Raw genomic sequence first — 20215 nt, 5'->3', positions numbered from 1 at the left:
CACTTAGCTAAGTGCTAAAGAATGATATTACTGCAATTAAATATGAATTTGCTGTAACTCAGGCATGGAATGTCCAATCTGCCCCAAACTTCACACTTTTGATAAGCGTTCTGTCCTGAACACATGACCATGCTTATATTCAGTTACAGTCATAGCGCCACCTGCTGGCAACAGGAAGTGACATGTTTAACACTGTTATGGACTCCTAATAACATATAAAAAAGTGCCAGCAAGTGTTAAACATGCTAACAACATACTAGAAACATGCTAAAACATGCTAGCAAACTCTTAGCCAAGTGCTAAAGCATGCTATTATTGCAATTAAATAGGAATTTGCTGTAACTCAGGCATGGAATGTCCAATCTGCCCCAAACTTCACACTTTTGATAAGAGTCATGGCCTGAACACATCTACATGAGAATGTTCAGTTATAGTAATAGCGCCACCAACTGGCAACAGGAAGTGACATGTTTAACACGTTGATGCCGTTCTAGCAACATGTTAAAAATGCCATTGAGTTCTAAACATGCTAGAAACATGTTAAAACATGCTTAAATGCTTAGCTAAGTTCTAAAGAATGCTAATTCAATGAAACATGACTTTGTTGTTACTCAAGAAGGCAATGTCCAATTTGCACCAAACTTCACACGTTTGATAAGAGTTCTGTCCTGAACACACATCCATGCTCATATTCAGTTATAGTCATAACGCCACCTACTGGCAACAGAAACTGACATGGTTAACACAGTAATGCAGTACTAACCACATAATTATTGTGTACTGAGCATGCTAGAAACAGACTAAACATGCTAGCAACACTTAGCTGAGTCATGAAGCATGCTATTATCACCATTATACAAAACATTTTGTAACTGACTTTGACATACTCTTACTATATATCCCTCCTTAAATGTACATTTCCCAACCATGCTCTGCCTTCCTAAAGCCACCGAGTGTTGATGGCACGGGTGCGAGGGCCCTTTCATCGCTGCTTGCAGCTTTAATTATTATTATTATTCTTCTCCGCATTGAATCGCATTTTTGAGGGCCTAAACATGCTCGAAAAGTCACGAAACTTTGCACACGCGTCAGAACTGGCGAAAATTTACATCTGATATAGCTTTCAGAATTGGGCGGGGCAAAATGGCTCGATAGCGCCACCTATAAAAGTTCAACGGAGTGCGCCTCCCGCTATGTTCCACGTACGTGTACGAAATTCGGTACATACATGTAAGGACCTACTACCTACAAAAAAGTCTCTTGGAGCGTAGCCCTAAACACAACAGGAAGTCAGCCATTTTCAACTTCCTCTCAGATTTTTGTGCAGTTTTTGCCATTTTCATGCCTCGTACTTTAACGAACTCCTCCTACAGTTTTAATCTGATCATCTTCAAATTTGGAGAGTGTAATCTTAAGGCCTTTGCGACGTTAAATTGCGAAGATCTTGAGTTTTCGTCGAAGGGCGGGTCCTCGGCGGCCTGACAAATTTCGATGTTTCACCATGAAACAGGAAGTTGCTATAACTCAGGCATGGAATGTCCAATCTGCCCCAAACTTCACACGTTTGATAAGCGCTCTGTCCTGAACACATGACCATGCTCATATTCATTTATAGTCATAGCGCCACCTGCTGGCAACAGGAAGTGACATGTTTAACACTGTTGTGGACTCCTAATAACATATAAAAAAGTGCCAGCAAGTGCTAAACATGCTAACAACATACTAGAAACATGCTAAAACATGCTAGCAAACACTTAGCTAAGTGCTAAAGCATGCTATTACTGCAATTAAATAGGAATTTGCTGTAACTCAGGCATGGAATGTCCAATCTGCCCCAAACTTCACACGTTTGATAAGAATCATGGCCTGAACACATGTCCATGCTCAAATTCAGTTAGAGTAATAGCGCCACCTACTGGCAACAGGAAGTGACATGTTTAACACGTTGATGCTGTTCTAGCAACATGTTAAAAATGCCATTGACTTCTAAACATGCTAGAAACATGTTAAAACATGCTAGCGATACTTAGCTAAGTGCTAAAGCATGCTAATTCAATGAAACAGGATGTTGTTGTTACTCAAGAAGGCAATGTCTAATCTGTGCCAAACTTCACACTTTTGATAAACGTTCTGTCCTAAACACATGACCATGCTCATATTCAGTTACAGTCATAGCGCCACCTGCTGGCAACAGGAAGTGACATGTTAAACACTGTTGTGGACTCCTGATAACATATAAAAAAGTGCCAGCAAGTGCTAAACATGCTAACAACATAGTAGAAACATGCTAAAACATGCTAGCAAACACTTAGTTAAGTGCTAAAGCATGCTATTGCTGCAATTAAATAGGAATTTCCTGTAACACAGGCATGGAATGTCCAATCTGCCCCAAACTTAATATTTAACATGCAAGAAACATGCTAGCAACACATAGCTAAGTTCTAAAGCATGCTAGAAATGCCAAAGGAAGTTGTTGTAACTTAAGCACACAATGTCCAATCTACCCCAAACTTCACACGTTTGATAAGAGTTATCTCCTAAACACAAGTCCATGCTCATATTCAGATATAGTCATAGCGCCGCCTGCTGGCAACAGGAAGTGACATGTTAAACACTGTTCTGGACTCCTAATAACATATTAAAAAGTGCCACCAACTGTTAAACATGTTAGCAACATACTAGAAACATGCTATCAAATACTTAGCTAAGTATTAACCTGTTAACCGTTGCCAGAGCGTCGGCGCACTGAAGCGGTTTTATTTATATATAGTTCAAAGTTACTATCAGATTTAATGTTATATCTTGACAAACTATACATCATTAAAAAGATATAAGACTCAAGTTTCAGTATTTGACCACTATTGTATTCTGAGAAACTTATAGAGACAGTTATTTCTTAATTTGTGTCAGGAGTTATGAAATGAAAAAATGAGTCGATACCTTTGATATGAATTATGCGCGTCAGCCGCTTTCATTCATAAAAAAACTCCCGTGCTGTCGTCATGACAGCGATACACAAAACAACGTCCTTCTAGGCTTTAGCTCAAAAATGTGCAGATTTGGAGAAATATTGATATATTCTCATAGGTTTACATCAGATTTCTATAGACAGGAATAATATTTATTGAATTTATACCCAAATGCGTCGATGTAATCATTATGAGCGTTTGCATACTCTGTTAATGTGTTTTCAATTCATACCAATAGCCTGAGGGCGCCCTCGCCGCCCTGTGCACAGTATTAGAACATGAAGAAGTGCCATAATCATGTGACAATCCAGGAAGCCTCGAACACACACACAGCTAACAACAGATCGCGCTGTAACTATGGCTGTAACATGCAGATACAGACATTTTGAAGACAATAAACATGATTGCACTGATATTTGAGTTACCTGTGTTTTTCAATCCATGCCAGGTATTTCCATAATAATAGATTATATGTATAATGTAATGCTAATCTATATAGAATCGTTGTGCAGAACACTATCCAATAGTAGGCTATATTTTCTGTCTGATTTTTTATCTGAAGCCAAATTAAATCACAGAAAATTATTTAAAATACTCGATTTGCTTTATAAAGTAAGTTTATAAGCACAAACATGGTTTTAATCTCATAAATTGTCGTGTATTGATGGTGTGCTAAGCTAACATGCTAGCTAGCCCTAGGTGCACCTGCCACCTAGAAGTTATATTTTTATTATTTTTTGAATGCTTACTGAAATGTTTCTTTATTGAAGAAATGCATTAGATACAGTTTAAAATGTAAAATGTAAGGGTGAACTTTGAGAAAAGAAATTAGTGACTGAAACCATATGAATAGCCTGTGAATAGCCAGTCATTAGTAACTATAATGCAGACAAAAGAAATGCATATTTAGAGCCATAACCAGTCTGGAGAGGTGTGAATGTGTGCAGGGGGAGACTGAGACTGAATGGGGCTCGTCTGCACCACAAAACAATAAAGAAAATATACTGGATAGATGGTTAGAAGATGGCAATAAACATCAGAAGCATCTTAGCGTCAAATCAAAATAAAGTCACATGACATGGTCTTGAAAAACATTTCACTAAATACAGAGTTTTGGACTTATTATCTTAAGATTTTAAACATAAAATGTTTAGACATGTGGCATTAGCTGTAGTGCATTTCTAGATTGCTCCAGTGCCAACTTCAATTTTATTTTCATGAGGATATTTCATAAAAAATAATTTCTAATAACTTTACAAAACTTTGAAGCTATTTATAACAATTTTTGTCATTATGACAATAATTAATTCTACATTTACAATAAACTGCCAGGTGTCAGCTTTCAAATGAGATCATACTTGTGCTTTTAGTACAAAGGGTTCATGAACTGTATCTGTTTCAGTTTGGGTATGTCATTTCTTGGGATTTTTCAAAAGTGGGGTTGCAGCTTAACAGGTTAAAGCATGCTATTACTGCAATTAAATAGGAATTTTCTGTAACTCAGGCATGCAATGTCCAATCTACCCCAAAATTAATATGTAATATGCTAGAAACATCATAAAACATGCCAGAAATGCTAAAGGAAGTTGTTGTAACTCAAGCATACAATGTCCAATCTGCCCCAAACTTCACATGTTTGATAAAAGTCCTGCACTGAACACATCTACATAGCGATATTCAGATATAGACATAGCCCCACCTACTGGCAACAGAAACTGACATGGTTAACACAGTAATGCAGTACTAACCACATAACTATTGTGTACTAAGCATGCTAGAAACATACTAATCATGCTAGCAAATACTTCTAGTCTTCCTAAAGCCACCGAGTGACGATGGCACGAGTGCGAGGGCCCTTTCATCGCTGCTTGCAGATTTAATTATTATTGTAATGTTATGTGCTTTGAGACATGAGATAATTTAATGCCATCTCTCATCTCGTGATGCCTTGCAAACTCTGCTGTGTGCGTTCATGTGTTTTGACTTTGGAAAGCGCCGTGAAGGGAGGGTGGGATGAGGGATCTCATGCTTTCAAAGCTAGCTTGCTATTGCGCCTCTCCAAAATTGCCTACCCTACCTTTAAGTATATTCTTTTAAACTATTATTTCCGTAATAAGTATAGTCTTTTTAAATAAATTATTTTAAAGTATATTATTTCCGAAATAAGTAGGCTAGTCTTTTGAAGTATATTCTTCTTTTTTTTTTTTTTTTTTTATAAGCTGGCTAAAGTGTAGGCTACTTGTTTTTCACAAGGGCTGCTAAACTAATTTTCTGTACTGTAGCCTACTCTTTATGCAATGCTGTGAAGTTGTAAGGAAAATATGAATGTGTAAGGAATAATTCTTTCAAAATGCTGTGTTGAGTCGTGCTTCTGTTCTCAGCCTCTCCTGCGTTGCAGAACTGCTTGTGTGTGTGTGTGTGATGTCACACTTGTGTGGGTCATCTGAAGGTTAGCAGCCTCGGAAGGGTTCATAGAAAGTTCACTCGCAAATATTAGGCAACTCAATCTTTCATTGTGTCGGAATGAACTAGTAGGAAATGAGCTGCACGCATGCAGGAGCCGAAATCCGTCATTGAGTGTTTAAACGCGATATATTTATAAAATAATTTTTCATTACAGAGAACCTCTGTCGCTAACCGGAACGGGACCGGTCACAACACCGAGCGGAACCATATTTATCGGGATGGATCGCATTATTTTGTTGTCTGGTGACTGTGTGGAAACAGAAAGAGATTCGCGCGTACCAACCATAGTGAGAGTTTGATGGAGTTTCTGTGAACAATTGAAGGACAACCAGATTGTTATCTTATTCTTTTATTCTTCAGTGAAATAAAGTGCATGATGTTTGACTGTATGGATGTGTTATCGGGACACATGCTGGAGTTTTACTCGTCCAGTTCCTCGTCATGCATGTTGCAGGAGAAAGCGTTCAAATCGTGCTTCAGCTGGCAACACCGACGCAACAAACACTGTATGTCTATACTGTCATTCCTTTAACTATCAATGTTTTATAATGATTCATATGCATGACGCGTAATTAATGAAAAATCAGCCTTTTATTGCCGTTTGCAAAAATTCATTGTAATAAAGTATTAATTAACCATAACAAAAAATACCATGGTAAGACTATCTACCACGGTAGTTCAGTTGTATTACATCAGAGTACCAATGTAATACACTATGTTATGTTGATCACTTACCATGGTAATATGTTGGACATGTACCATGGCATTTTTTAAAAACCATGTAAATACCATGGTTTATGATAATGGTAATCATTCAGTAACATGGTATTTATCTGATAGCATTGTATAAGTTCCATGAAATTGGCATCTGATACATCACTGTACCATGGTAAAATCCTGGTCCTTTTTTTGGAAAGGTTTGCTCTATACACACACACCTGACAAACAGTTTACTATGATAAAAAATATGATACAATTAAAAATTATACCATACATTACTGATAACAGCAATACATATTCATCTAAAGTATTAAAAGTATTACCACAGTATTACTATGTTTTCTTTTTGGACAATAACTTTATATGTAGTACAATGCAATTCTAAAATGTTGGCACATACAGTACATTTGCCAATTAATTCAATATATAATTGAAGTAACCATAAAACTAATGAATAACATGTACTTTACATCTAATTATTTTATGGTGCAGCTTGTAGTTACAATTTTTTATTGTTTAAAATTATTACAAAAAAATATATAAAATATAATATATAAAAAAAAAAATATTAAAATAATTACTAGTATTTGTTGCATGGATAATGTTTAGTAAAGTGTTACCAAACATTTTAGTGATCAGTTAATGTTTATGGTCTAATTAATAATTAAATATTAGGTACCTATAGCAGAATGTTATTAAATTAAATGTTCTTGCTCTAATATGTACATGTCAAAGCTTCTCACTTTCTCCAAGCCTGAGATACTATATTTTCCACTCATATTATCTGGTGTGTAGCCAAAATCTAAATACCTGGAACATGCCTAGATTTTTATTATCTATCAAATTTTTAGATACAGCCAAACACTACATATCTGCACGCCGTGGACTGGAAGCTGTTTCTCCTCTATGATGGTTATGGTTTAGGAATGTGCTCTGTAAACATTCATGATTTTGACACCCACTGGCTTCAAACCACACTCAGACAGACATACACAAAAACAACTTTTAAACATGGCTAACTTCATAACATAAAACAATATATATATATATATATCTGAGTTTGCTTGAGCGCTTATTTATTGTGAAAGCATGTCCTCCACGCAAGTCATCCAAATGTCTGTTTGGTCCTTTACCATCAAAAGCATTATTTATTTTTACGTCCTAATGACCCTCACGAAGATAGCACTGAGTGCATGTTCACTGTCATTTCCCCATCCATGTTTGCTCAGTGGACACAAATCTTAGCAAAGTGGCACTGATCAGACGGCAGCCGTCTGACAGTGTCAACAGCCCACTCAAGCTCCCTGAGATGCCCGCGTTCGTGCTGTACTGAAGCGATTACCACAACCCATTCACTCAATGTGACTGAATATCTTCTCTATATGAGCCCTATCTTGAACTGTCCCCAGACCTGCTTGATCTCACCAAAGGTTAAAATGTTTTTAAATAAAACAAAATCTGTACTACAGGATCATGTAGCAGAATTCAGAATAATTTTCACAAATCATATCTTATGTAGTGTGTCATTTGGTTGAGTAATTCTCAGCTATGAGTAATTGAATAATTTTCTATAGGCCAACAGATTCTTTAGTAATCACTCAACCTTTTTTTGCATCTCATAGAATTAGAAAATGGTCGTTATTAGTGTGTATTACATTTGCTCTGATAAAACAGCTTGTGTTCATCTGTGGTGCAATGAATTTACAACAAGATATAAGGATGAATTTGCTCTTTTGTTCTTTTATTTATATATATATGGCACGGACCGCAATTACAGAGGTCAAACGTTTCCTGTAGTTTTTCACCAGGTTTGCACACACTGCAGGAGGGATTTTGGCCCACTCCTCCACACAGATCTTCTCTAGATCAGTCAGGTTTCTGGGCTGTCGCTGAGAAACACGGAGTTTGAGCTCCCTCCAAAGATTCTCTATTGGGTTTAGGTCTGGAGACTGGCTAGGCCACGCCAGAACCTTGATATGCTTCTTACAGAGCCACTCCTTGGTTATCCTGGCTGTGTGCTTCGGGTCATTGTCATGTTGGAAGACCCAGCCTCGACCCATCTTCAATGCTCTAGCTGAGGGAAGGAGGTTGTTCCCCAAAGTCTCGCAATACATGGCCCCGGTCATCCTCTCCTTAATACAGTGCAGTCGGCCTGTCCCATGTGCAGAAAAACACCCCCAAAGCATGATGCTACCACCCCCATGCTTCACAGTAGGGATGGTGTTCTTGGGATGGTACTCATCATTCTTCTTCCTCCAAACACGTTTAGTGGAATTATGACCAAAAAGTTCTATTTTGGTCTCATCTGACCACATGACTTTCTCCCATGACTCCTCTGGATCATCCAAATGGTCATTGGCAAACTTAAGACGGGCCTTGACATGTGCTGGTTTAAGCAGGGGAACCTTCCGTGCCATGCATGATTTCAAACCATGACGTCTTAGTGTATTACCAACAGTAACCTTGGAAATGGTGGTCCCAGCTCTTTTCAGGTCATTGACCAGCTCCTCCCGTGTAGTTCTGGGCTGATTTCTCACCTTTCTTAGGATCATTGAGACCCCACGAGGTGAGATCTTGCATGGATCCCCAGTCCGAGGGAGATTGACAGTCATGTTTAGCTTCTTCCATTTTCTAATGATTGCTCCAACAGTGGACCTTTTTTCACCAAGCTGCTTGGCAATTTCCCCGCAGCCCTTTCCAGCCTTGTGGAGGTGTACAATTTTGTCTCTAGTGTCTTTGGACAGCTCTTTGGTCTTGGCCATGTTAGTAGTTGGATTCTTACTGATTGTATGGGGTGGACAGGTGTCTTTATGCAGCTAACGACCTCAAACAGGTGCATCTAATTTAGGATAATAAATGGAGTGGAGGTGGACATTTTAAAGGCAGACTAACAGGTATTTGAGGGTCAGAATTCTAGCTGATAGACAGGTGTTCAAATACTTATTTTCCTCACTGTATATATATAAAAAAAAATTTTATGTTCAAAAAAGATTCCATTTAATTCTGCTTGAATTGAAAAGCCTTTCAACAGGGTCAGCTGAGTATTTTAATTGACATATTTTGAGTAATGGAACACTTTACCATATTAATAAGGGACATGGAAAATGTGAGTTTGCTAAAAATAGCTCCCCTCTCTGATCATGTTTTGCAATGATAAGAAATAGAAAACAATAGAGCTCTCTATCTACATTATACTCAATTCCTAAAATAAGGTAGAATTCTGCACAGTCTGCAGTCAACTGCACAAAGATCTAGTGGAGATTCTTGTTGGCTGTGTTTGAAATAATACTAATTGATAAAAAAAAAAAAAAGAGATTGCCAAAATTCATTTTGATTGAATTTGTTTTATTGGTGTATTATTCAAGCAATACGGTATAGTAATAGTATTAGTATTAGTATTAATATATTTTTAAGTTAATTCATAAAATGGCATCCTTAATCTTGAAGATATAGTCCCTGATTATTAGTTGGGCTCTATCAGTGTTAAGTAGTGATATACTGTGCACACAGTATAACTTGTGAACAGGTGTTTCATGTCATAGCTGTTACTAGTAGTAGTAAACTGATATTATTTTTTTCAATGGTCGACTTATAACTAGACAGTAGGTGATCTAATGTTGATATAGACTAATACTATTAGAACAATTATGTCTCTGAGCTTTTTTTTTTTTTTTTTTTTAATTACTTTGTACCAGAATTTGAAAAAGTAACAAGTAAAAAAAAAAAGTAAATCAAAGTTTTATTGCTTTTTATGCTTTTATTTTTTTGTAGGACATGAGAGGATAAGCCAACGAGGTTTGTGGTAAAACTCAAAATTGGCAAATATTGGCCTAGTAGTGTCATCATATACATTTATTGACCACTTGTCAGTCACTTTTTACAGTATTGTGTATTTTAGCATAGCTGGAATGCTGCATTGACCATTGTATCAGCATCTGGAATATCTGTTTTATAAAGCCAACCAGATTTGAGAAGCCTGTCACATATATCGACTACTATTTTATTTATCTAATTTAAGCAGTTCAACACACCAAATTTGTGTTGGCCTCAAAACAACAGTATTCCCACACCACTAGTCTGTCATCGGAGCTCTTAGCTATGTTTGAACCCTTTAGCCTCAGCATGTGAAAACATCATAAGAGGAGTTTGGAGATTAAAGCAAGATATTTATACATCTCCCTCCATTACGTGATCGTGATATGTGCTAATTACAACCATTGCTTGCTTGCTCTCTGTCTTTCTCCCTCTTTAGTGCTTCACAGGCAAACTTGAAAGGCCATAGGCACAGTGTGCACAGCAAGCTAATTTTGTGGGTCTGTGATGTGACGGCTGAACGGTGGGAATAAAAAAGCTCTAAAACAACTTAGAAATGGGATGAAGCTGCATGTAATATGTAGTTGATGGTTGGACTTGCTATTACTATTTCTCATGCTGCACTGAAAGTTAATGAGTTAATTTGAATAAAGCCCTAAAATCTTTTTAGCATTCTTGTCATTTCACAATAACAAAAATGTAGATTTTAGACTTAAGTTCTTGGTCAAGTTAATTATTTAAATTCTCTTTTCTAAAATACAAAAATACTGCTACTTTTAAGTGTTTTTTTATTATATATATATAGATTTAATGCCATCTAATAATCTAGCATTGTTCACACACAGGATTTTTTAGAAGCTCTTAGAAACAGTTGCATCTCTATGTATAAGCAGTACTGACTGGATGTGGATTATAATTATCAGTCATAGCCTGTAGTGTGTGTTGTAGCACTGTTTTAGGCGTCTTGCATTGCGGACATTTCATTTTATTGCTCTGGCCACATCTTCACTCCTCATGCCTCCCTGTAGCAGGACTATCAGGAGTCAGTAGGAAGGTATCTTTACTGTCCAAAGTTTTTGTAACTGACCTTAATTGTCTTCTGCCTGTAAACTGATAGGGCCATCAGCTTATCAAGTGAAGTCAAGTCACCTTTATTTATACAGCGCTTTTTATAATACAGATTGTTTTAAAGCAGCTTTATAGAGATAACAGGAAAATAATGCAACAAAGTTTGTTTCTAGAAGAAAATAGCGTCACAGTCCAGCTTAAGTAAGTTCAGTGATGGTTCATTTTTGTTGAAAAAAAGTTATTAATTTAGTTAATTTATACGTATATATAGCCACTCTGGAGAAAACAGTGATGTCATCGTCAGCTTATGGCGCTTTTCCATTACCAGTACCAGCTCAACTCGACTCGACTCGCCTCGCCTCGGCTCGGCTCGGCTCGCTTTTCGCTCCGTTTTCCATTGCAGATAGTACCTCCACAATAGTACCTGGTCGTCATAGCGACGCCGCAGGAAACTGCTGTTAATCTTCTACGCGAGACACACCCACACACACAGGACAATGGAGGAAATCGAGTGTATGCTGTTTTTGGATGTTTTTGCTGTTTTTTATTCAGGATATTCCGTCTGGCGCGTGCAATGATGACGCAGTGAATAGTGACGATTCTCTCTGACCAATCAGCAGTCTGCCGTGTTTTCACGTCACATTTTAGTATCGCCTCAGCTCGCTCAGAACCTCGCCGGAGGTGGTACGAAAAAAAGTACCTGGAAGCAGGTACAGGTACAATTTTACACAGTGGAAAACCAAACAGAGTCGAGCCGAGCCGAGCCGAGGCGAGCTGGTACTGTGTAGTGGAAAAGCGCCATTAGTTCATTTCTCATATAATGGTGTCAATGCAGGCAGATCAAAAATATTGTTGAATATTAAATAAAATGTCCCCAAGTCAAGTCAAGTCATCTTCATATATATAGCGCTTTTAACAATGTAGATTGTTTCAAAGCAGCTTTACAGAGATAAACATATAATTTAAGGTAACAGAGACTGTTTTGGCTTTATAGCGGTTCTTTAATAAAGTTATTTTCCAGCTAAAGTTAGTTTTGATTAATTCGCTTCCGTCGCAACGATCATTGTTATTAAATTAGGGGCCGCCAAGACGACACCATTCTCTCTACACAGACTTTAAACGCGAACCTGTGATAAACGCTCAATATTTTCACATGAGCATTAAAGCTACACTGTGTGATTTTTTTTTAGTTGATTCTTAGCAAAAAACACTTAGTTCTTTCAAAAATATATGTGCTCATTAATGTATATTTACTTCTTTCAAGTAATAAAGTATTCTCGTAAGTTTATAATCTGCCATTGAAAGTACATACGGGTGAGGGGTTCGAATGCCGGTCGCCATGTTGCCCCTCCATCTTGAAACTACATTAGCCAAAGAGGGACATACCTGTAAATTCAAGCTTCGCCTTTCGCGCTTTACACTCAGTGACTCAGAGACGAATGCGAGGGGGAGATTACTCGCGACTGCCGGCAGATTTGAAAGATTGCTGATGGAGGATCACACCTATTTTCGAGGACATGTAGCAGAGTCGCCAAGGAAGCGAAAGAGAGAATTAAAACGTCAACGCGACAGGCAAATCAGCAAGACCAAAGTCAATACTGGAGTAACTTTTCACAGATGGAAAGAGCTCATGAGGAGCAAAGATTTTAAAACGGACGCCGAAGTTGCCTGCTTTCTTCTCGACAGGTAATTCAGCCTATTTGTGTAAATTCGAAGTTTTATAGTTGCTTGTCTAACCATAGCATGGTTGTGCATAATGCCAGAATGACCTCTAGTATAACTTGCGTTACTTTTCCTCACATCAATGGTGAAAAAGTATTGTTTACCTTGTAACATAAATCTGTGCTGCGACTAGGGATGGCAAAAACTAAAAAATTTCTTGACCGACCACCGAGCCTCATTAGCCGGTTGAAACCGGTTAACCGATTAGTTTAAAATATGCTACGCTATTTGAAATAACAGCCATTTCGAGCCGCGCCTGCAATTTCGCAAATCTGTCGCATCTCTCCGCCGCCCTTCCACCCACGTCACTTTTTTTTTAAATCCGGTGTTATAATATATTCGGTTCCTGAAATATTTGGTTCCAATGGGTGGAGCTACCATGAATATTCACGAGACCATAGCGTGCATGGGCGGGGCATATACAAGCGAGTGGAACAGAAATTATTAGCGTGAGCGCTTCATATCGCGTTTTGTCCTAAACTACTGCTAACTGTTTGTTTCTCACGAATGACTGAGATTAAGCTTTTTAAATGTATATTATTGCATGTTTAAATAAATATTTACAAATATATTCTTGTGTTTTGATTCTGTCTCCCAAAGTTGTCTGTAGGCTATTATTGAAATAGCTTGATGATAGCTCAAGACAACATAGGCTACTTGGAGTTGCATGTTGTTGCATGCTTTGAATGATGCTTTACACTCAACTGAAAATCTTTTTGATACACAACTGTCAAAGGTTATCATAAATGTTAAGCTTCAGTTGCTTTAACAGTTGTTTTCTCTAGCAATGCTTTAGAACATTGGTCAAATTAAGTGATAATTATTTCAATTGTATTGATGTATACATAGCAAGGTCCAACTAAGTAATTTTATACTCAGTTTGTGCAATTTTTAGTTTTGAATGTACCATTCCAAAGGTAAGTGCACTTAATTGTAATAAAACAGAGACAAAACTCCAGCAAATTGATTCATTTAATTTAGTTTTTTATTTGGCAATGCCAAATTTAAAATTTTCTTTCATTGATATCATGCATGGGAGTACAAAATTAAGGGTGTTTGCATCTAGGGCAAATAAAAACCTCACTGTATAATATAGTATAAAACCTCATCTAAAAGTAGTATGGTGTTACTTAACTCACCTCTCATTGTGAAGTTCTGTGCCCTTCTAAGAAGGACATATTTTTAATTTCTTTTAGAAACACCATGAGGAAGCTTTCCAGATTTTTTTAATCCATGCAAGGTTTTAAACATTTCCTTATCTATATTGACAGCCCAAGTGACAAATTCAACAAAGATGGGTTGGTTTATTTATGAATTGTGGTTGAGACTCGTTATTATTTTAAAACATCACCATAGCTAATTGGATGTTGAATTCTTCACAAACAATATGTACTGAACCAATTATTTATTGGCCAAAACTGTGTACAATAGTAAATTGCACAGACATAGAGGTCAGAAATAGAGGTCAGTTTCTCAGGTGTGGTGGGATATGGGCATATAATTAAAAAGTATTCTCATTTAAAGAATATAATACATATAATTTTTATAATATAAATCTATATGCATAAAGTTATCTACCTATCCTAAATATGATCTATTCTAGACTGTTTAAAACTGATAAACAAAAACATCTGTTTTTTTAAAGCATTCATTAACTCGAAATTATTTTTATAGTAAGATACAGTGTCTTAAAATTACATATTTTATTCATATTCAGCTGTAAAAACAAGAATGTTAGACAAGAGAAAAAAATGGGATCAAGGACAAAATGAATACAGCAGGACTAATAAAATATTTACTATATTATTCAAATATGTATTTATAAATATACCTTTCCTTAATATTTTGGTATACCTATGCCTTTTTCTGTTCACTTGTTTACAAAAAGATTACATAAGAATGATAACATTACTAAACTGATAAGATGTAGGCCTAATTTTTATCATTAATGGTTAGTCATTATTATCAATTATTTTGACCACTGTTCTAAAGCATCTGAAGCTTAACATTTATGACAACCTTTGATAAAGTAAAGGTTGTGTATCAAACATATTTTCAGTTGAGTCAGTATAAAGCAACATCCAAAGCATGCAACATGCAACTCCAAGTTCTTATGTCGTCTTGAGCTATCAGCCTATAATTTAAAGGCAATTTAATAATATGCAGACAACTTTGGGAGACAGAATAAAGACACAAGAATATATTTGTAAATATTTATTTAAACAGCAATCACACACCTTTAAAAATCCTAATCTCAGTCACTCATGAGAAACTAACAGTTCTATAATGTCAGCAACAACTAATCTGGGAAAATTTGGAGAAATATGCCTTTATTGTAGGTCTTGCAACGCTTCCTACAGGATTAGTTCAGTTCAGGTAAACTCAGAGTACTGAAACACATGCTACAAAACGATGAATTATTTATAAAATATATACGACTAGTTTAAGATTAACTTCGTTCAACTTTATTACCTGTTTGAAATAAATAATCCATAAAACAAAACGAGCAGGCGCTCACGCTAATAATTTCCGTTCCACTCGCTTGTATTTGTCGCCCCGCCCACGCTATGGTCTCGTAAATATTCATGGTAGCTCCACCCATTGGAACCAAATATTTCAGGAACCGAATATATTGTAACACCCTTACAGCGCGAAAGAGTCCCGCAAACGCGGTTGACAGAGTCCCGCAAACGCGGCTACGAGGAGCTTGTATGTAATCGGAGGACAAATGGCTCCTTAGTTTCGAAATGGTTTGGGTACAAGGTGATCGCGTTGAAAATAAAGGCGTTGTCTAGCGTTAGAAGTTCATCATTGCCGCGGCTCATTTAAGAAAATGACAGCTCCGAAGAGACGCCGCTTTAGTTTGAGGTAGTGCTTACAATAATAAAGAAAGATGATGATCATCATCACCTTACATCATAGATGATGTGCTACTACTGTATTTAAGCACTGTATCACACAAGTTGCAACTTACATCTGTGTCATTCTTTTTGGTGAAATGGTCCCACACACTACTTTTCTTTGCACGCTTCATCCTGTCGTCTGGCCTGGCTCTAACCTTGAGTGTTTTAGCCTGTAGCCTTTACGAAAAGCAAACCTTGTGAGCGCGCGAACCCAAACGCTGTGACCTCGCGCCAAATGTTTTTATTGGTTTATTAAGTACAAACAGGCGAGTTATGAAAAATTGAGTGTGAGGGATTTGTTCACTTCACACAAAAAGATCTTGGAATGAGATGGCTAACTGTAGTAGCGTTTAGTCCACTGTCTATAATAGCCTAATTTAGAGATCACTTTTTTTTTTCTTTTTTTTTTTTCTTTTTTTTACCGACTACCTACAACTTTGATCGGTTAACGTTGATACGGTCAACCATCGGTCAAACGGTCATCGGTTAACATCCCTAGCTGCGACGGATCACAGGTGATAGTTTTAAAGGCGCGGTTGGATGAAGTCGAACTGGAAGCTATGTTAATCTTGGAATAATACGGCCACCGTAGGAGTTAAAACGCCCTCGAAATTGAAAGGAACAGAAACTAATATTCACTGGGTAGTAGAGATGCACCGATTACAATTTTCTAGGCGGATTCCGATTTCCTATTTTTCATTGAGTTTGACCTGCCGATACCGATTTTAGCCGATTACGATTTAATTTTTTTCTAACCACTTTACAGCACATACAAATATTTATTTTCGATCTTTTCTTTAACCCTTTCAAGTTTAAAATATTCTAACTGACACCCCCACCCCCAGAGTGATTTTTTTTCAAGGCGAACGTTCCCTTTAATGTTTCCATGGCGACGCGTCACGCGATACACCGCAGCCACAATAATACTGTATGACAGATGTGTCGCTTTTATTTCGCTTTTCCTTTTTTATTTATTTTATTTTATTAAAAATATTCACAAACTTGCTTACCATGTCATCAACTAGCCTATCTGATATTCCGATTCTCAAATACGTGTAAGTGAGTGTGTTTGGTCATTTAAAAACCTTTATAAAGATGGGTGCCGCAATGTTGTCCTGTCAGTCGGATTTACTGCACGTGAATTCATCAGTTTCTCCCGAAATAAATGCAAGAAAGTGGCCGGTGAACTGAGAAGAATAGAGTAAACTTTATAGTTACTTCCACTATGTTTGTCTGATATGAATAACACATGTCGGTGTAAATAAAAATCCCATATATGAGACCGTACCTCTCAAAAGGTTAATCATGCGGCGCCCGAGTGCATTTGACCGGCATAAAATCGGCATATGTCCGATCACGTGAAAATCGGTAGTCATATACAATTTCACAGCTAGATGGGGGAAAATATCACACAGTGTAGCTTTAAGAATTGGTTCTATAGTTATGTGCGTTTGAATATATGTGTGCAGGTTTGTAATTCCCCACAAACCAAGCCTAAACAAAGTACTGGTCCTTCCTTATAAATTTTGATACAGAATTTTATTTTATTTTATCACTTCGGGGTAGGTACGCGAAATGAATTTTCCCGACAACGCTTTATCTGTAGAGTGGGAAAGGGATCCTCCATAGGGAGAGACTAGTTGGCACTTCAGCACTGCGTTGTCATCGGGTCCAGGCGAAGGTCCTTCATCAAATCTGGATACGGCCTGGATCCGGCAGGTTGCAGGAAAACCTCGGGATAAACAAAGACACTAAAATTAGCGTAGATGCCATTCTTCTTATGATGTAACGAGTACATCAGGATTTATGGGAAGTGTTCCCGGTTCCGGCTGACCTAATCTATGCAGCCTAACATTGAATTATAGAAGTCTATAATGTATTATGTGAATGCTAGGTCAAAGAGATGTGTCTTTAATCTAGCTTTGAACTGACAGAGTGTGTCTGCTTCCCGTACAATGGTAGGAAGACTGTTCCAAAGTTTTGGTGCTAAATAGGAAAAGGATCTACCGCCAGCAGTCGATTTTGATATTCTAGGTAATATTAACTGGCCGGAATTTTGAGATCGCAATAGACGTGAAGGACTATAATGCGTTAAGAGCTCGCTCAAGTACTGCGGAGCTAAACCATTTAGTGCTTTGTAAGTAATCAGCAATATTTTAAAATGTATACAATGTTTAATAGGCAGCCAATGCAGTGTTGACAGAACTGGGCTAATATGGTCATACTTCCTGGTTCTGGTAAGAACTCGAGCTGCTGCGTTTTGAACTAGCTGTAGTTTGTTTAATAAGCGTGCAGGACAACCACCCAGTAGAGCATTACAATAATCTAGCCTTGAGGTCATGAACGCATGAACTAATTGTTCCGCATTTGTCAATGAGAACATATTGCGTAATTTAGATATATTTTTAATATGGAAAAATGCTTTTTACAGATACTAGACACGTGACTTTCAAATGAAAGGTTGGTATCAAAGAGCACACCCAGGTTCCTAACCGACGACGAAGACTTAACAGAGCAGCCATCAAGTGTTAGACAGTATTCTAGATTATTACGTGAGGAAGTTTTTTGTCCAATAATTAGAATCTCTGTTTTTTCAGAATTTAGAAGTAGGAAATTACGAGTCATCCAATTTTTTATATCAGCTATGCATTCCGTTAATTTTGTGAATTGGTAAGTTTCGTTAGGTTTTGAAGAAATATACAGCTGAGTATCGTCGGCATAACAGTGAAAGCTAATTCCATGTTTCCTAATGATATCTCCTAATGGTAGCATACAGAGTGAACAGCAACGGTCCTAGGACTGAGCCTTGTGGTACGCCATACTGAACTTGTGATCGATGAGACATCTCTTCATTTACTGCTACAAACTGATAATGGTCAGATAAGTATGATTTAAACCATGCTATTGCAATTCCACTAATGCCAACATAGTTTTCTAGTCTATTTAAAAGAATGTTGTGGTCAATGATGTCAAATGCAGCACTAAGATCAAGTAACACTAATAGAGAGATACAACCACGATCGGATAATAAGATCAAATCATTCGTGACTCTAACGAGAGCTGTCTCGGTACTATGGTACGGTCTAAATCCGGACTGAAAATCCTCGCAGATATCATTTCTTTCAAGAAAGGAACACAGTTGTGAGGATACTGCCTTTTCTAATATCTTTGACAGAAAAGGTAGATTCGAGATCGGCCTGTAATTGGCTAATTCTGTAGGATCAAGTTGTGATTTATTTTTTTTATTTTATATATATATATATATTTTTTAACAAGCGGTTTAATCATAGCCAGCTTAAAGTTTTTTAGTACGTATCCTAGAGTAGTGATCGACCAATATATCGGTCGGCTGATATATTGGGCCGATATTTGCGGGTTTTACGTGTATCGGCATCGGCCGATATGCGGCTGCTGCGTTCGCCGGCATTATTTACAGACAGGCGTCCTCAGGCAGTTCTGTGTTGCTGGAGATGCTGCAGTTCATGTGCAGCCCATGCACTGCCCCTCCCACACTAGCAGAGTGCTGGAAGCCTCTTCAAGACAATGGAAAGTTTTAAACTTTCAAAGCATCTTTTAACTGTTTGACTTAGCTGAAATATTGCCATACACTTTGAAAGTGGAAACACGTTGCTCTATATGTGCGTGCAACTATAGCTAAGCAAGTCCAAATGGAAAACGCGAATGCCGAATGCCTCATCTATAAAACTGCTTGTCATTGTATTTAGGGAGCTGCAAATAGCTAAGTTTGAGGCTATCCATATGCATACGGCAGCTGTTACGAACACTGGTCATAGGATTAAATAATGCCGACATGTTCCGTGATTCCGTGATATTTGTGGGAGTTTTATTCAGCGACCACCTGGCTGAGGTTTGGACGTGTGCTCATAAAAGAAGCGACGCGGTTGCGACACGCATGCGATGCAGCGCGCTCGTTTGTCCAGGCGCTCCTATGCCGTGGTGAGATGAAAACATCTAAACTTTTCAGAATGCCGCAAGCGCACGCAGGTCATGTGACAAAAAACAACTGACCTTTCCATGACAACATCGAAAGCTCAGCCGAACAGCTGATCATAGCTGGACAGGACGGGTTTTTATTTCTCATCTCCATAAATATATGTAGTCGTAAAGGGCTAGAAATAAATTAATCCGTCATCATGGAGAGCGCAGTTCATGGTTGCATAGCAACGACAGATGCCACGGGAGCGCAATCGCTTGTAGAAAGGAGAAAGCGGCGCGGCCGTGCTTTCCATATGTTTTTAGACGCGATATGTGAACAGTCCCTAATTCATAATAAACTATGAATCTATTTGGTTTAAAATCGTTTTTGTTTTGTTTAAAATGGAGGAAAAGCCATTTCCTTAGGAAAGCCATTTGCTCTACAAGAGATTAAGTTAAGTGCACTAAAATTTAGGCCTAAGCATTAAATGACTAGGTTGTAAATAGTTGGTTACTTTTAAAAGTAAGTATAGTACAGTTTGCACTTTATTATGCTGCTTGCTTGTTGCTACTGTGTGCAATAGTGTAATTATTTTATTTATGCTTAAATATTTCTTT

At 37.5% G+C, this 20215-nt stretch overlaps 1 protein-coding gene across 1 annotated transcript in view; it reads left to right on the top strand.

Annotated features, from left to right (window-relative positions):
* Positions 1 to 5734: 5734 nt before the first annotated feature.
* The window catches only part of LOC311299308 (retinoic acid receptor beta-like), a gene marked incomplete at its 3' end in the record, with an annotated part of 380652 nt that continues 366171 nt past the window's right edge, over positions 5735 to 20215 (top strand). The window contains exon 1 of the mRNA XM_084422816.1: positions 5735 to 5941. Within this exon, the coding sequence (XP_084278942.1) occupies positions 5809 to 5941 (133 nt within the window). The 5' untranslated portion in view covers positions 5735 to 5808. The remainder of the gene's footprint in view (positions 5942 to 20215) is intronic.

Source organism: Rutilus rutilus (assembly GCF_951802725.1).
Source record: "Rutilus rutilus genome assembly, chromosome: 11".
Taxonomy (NCBI): domain Eukaryota; kingdom Metazoa; phylum Chordata; class Actinopteri; order Cypriniformes; family Leuciscidae; genus Rutilus; species Rutilus rutilus.
The sequence above is the reverse complement of the archived record's forward strand: the minus strand, read 5'-3'. Positions and strand labels throughout refer to the sequence as shown.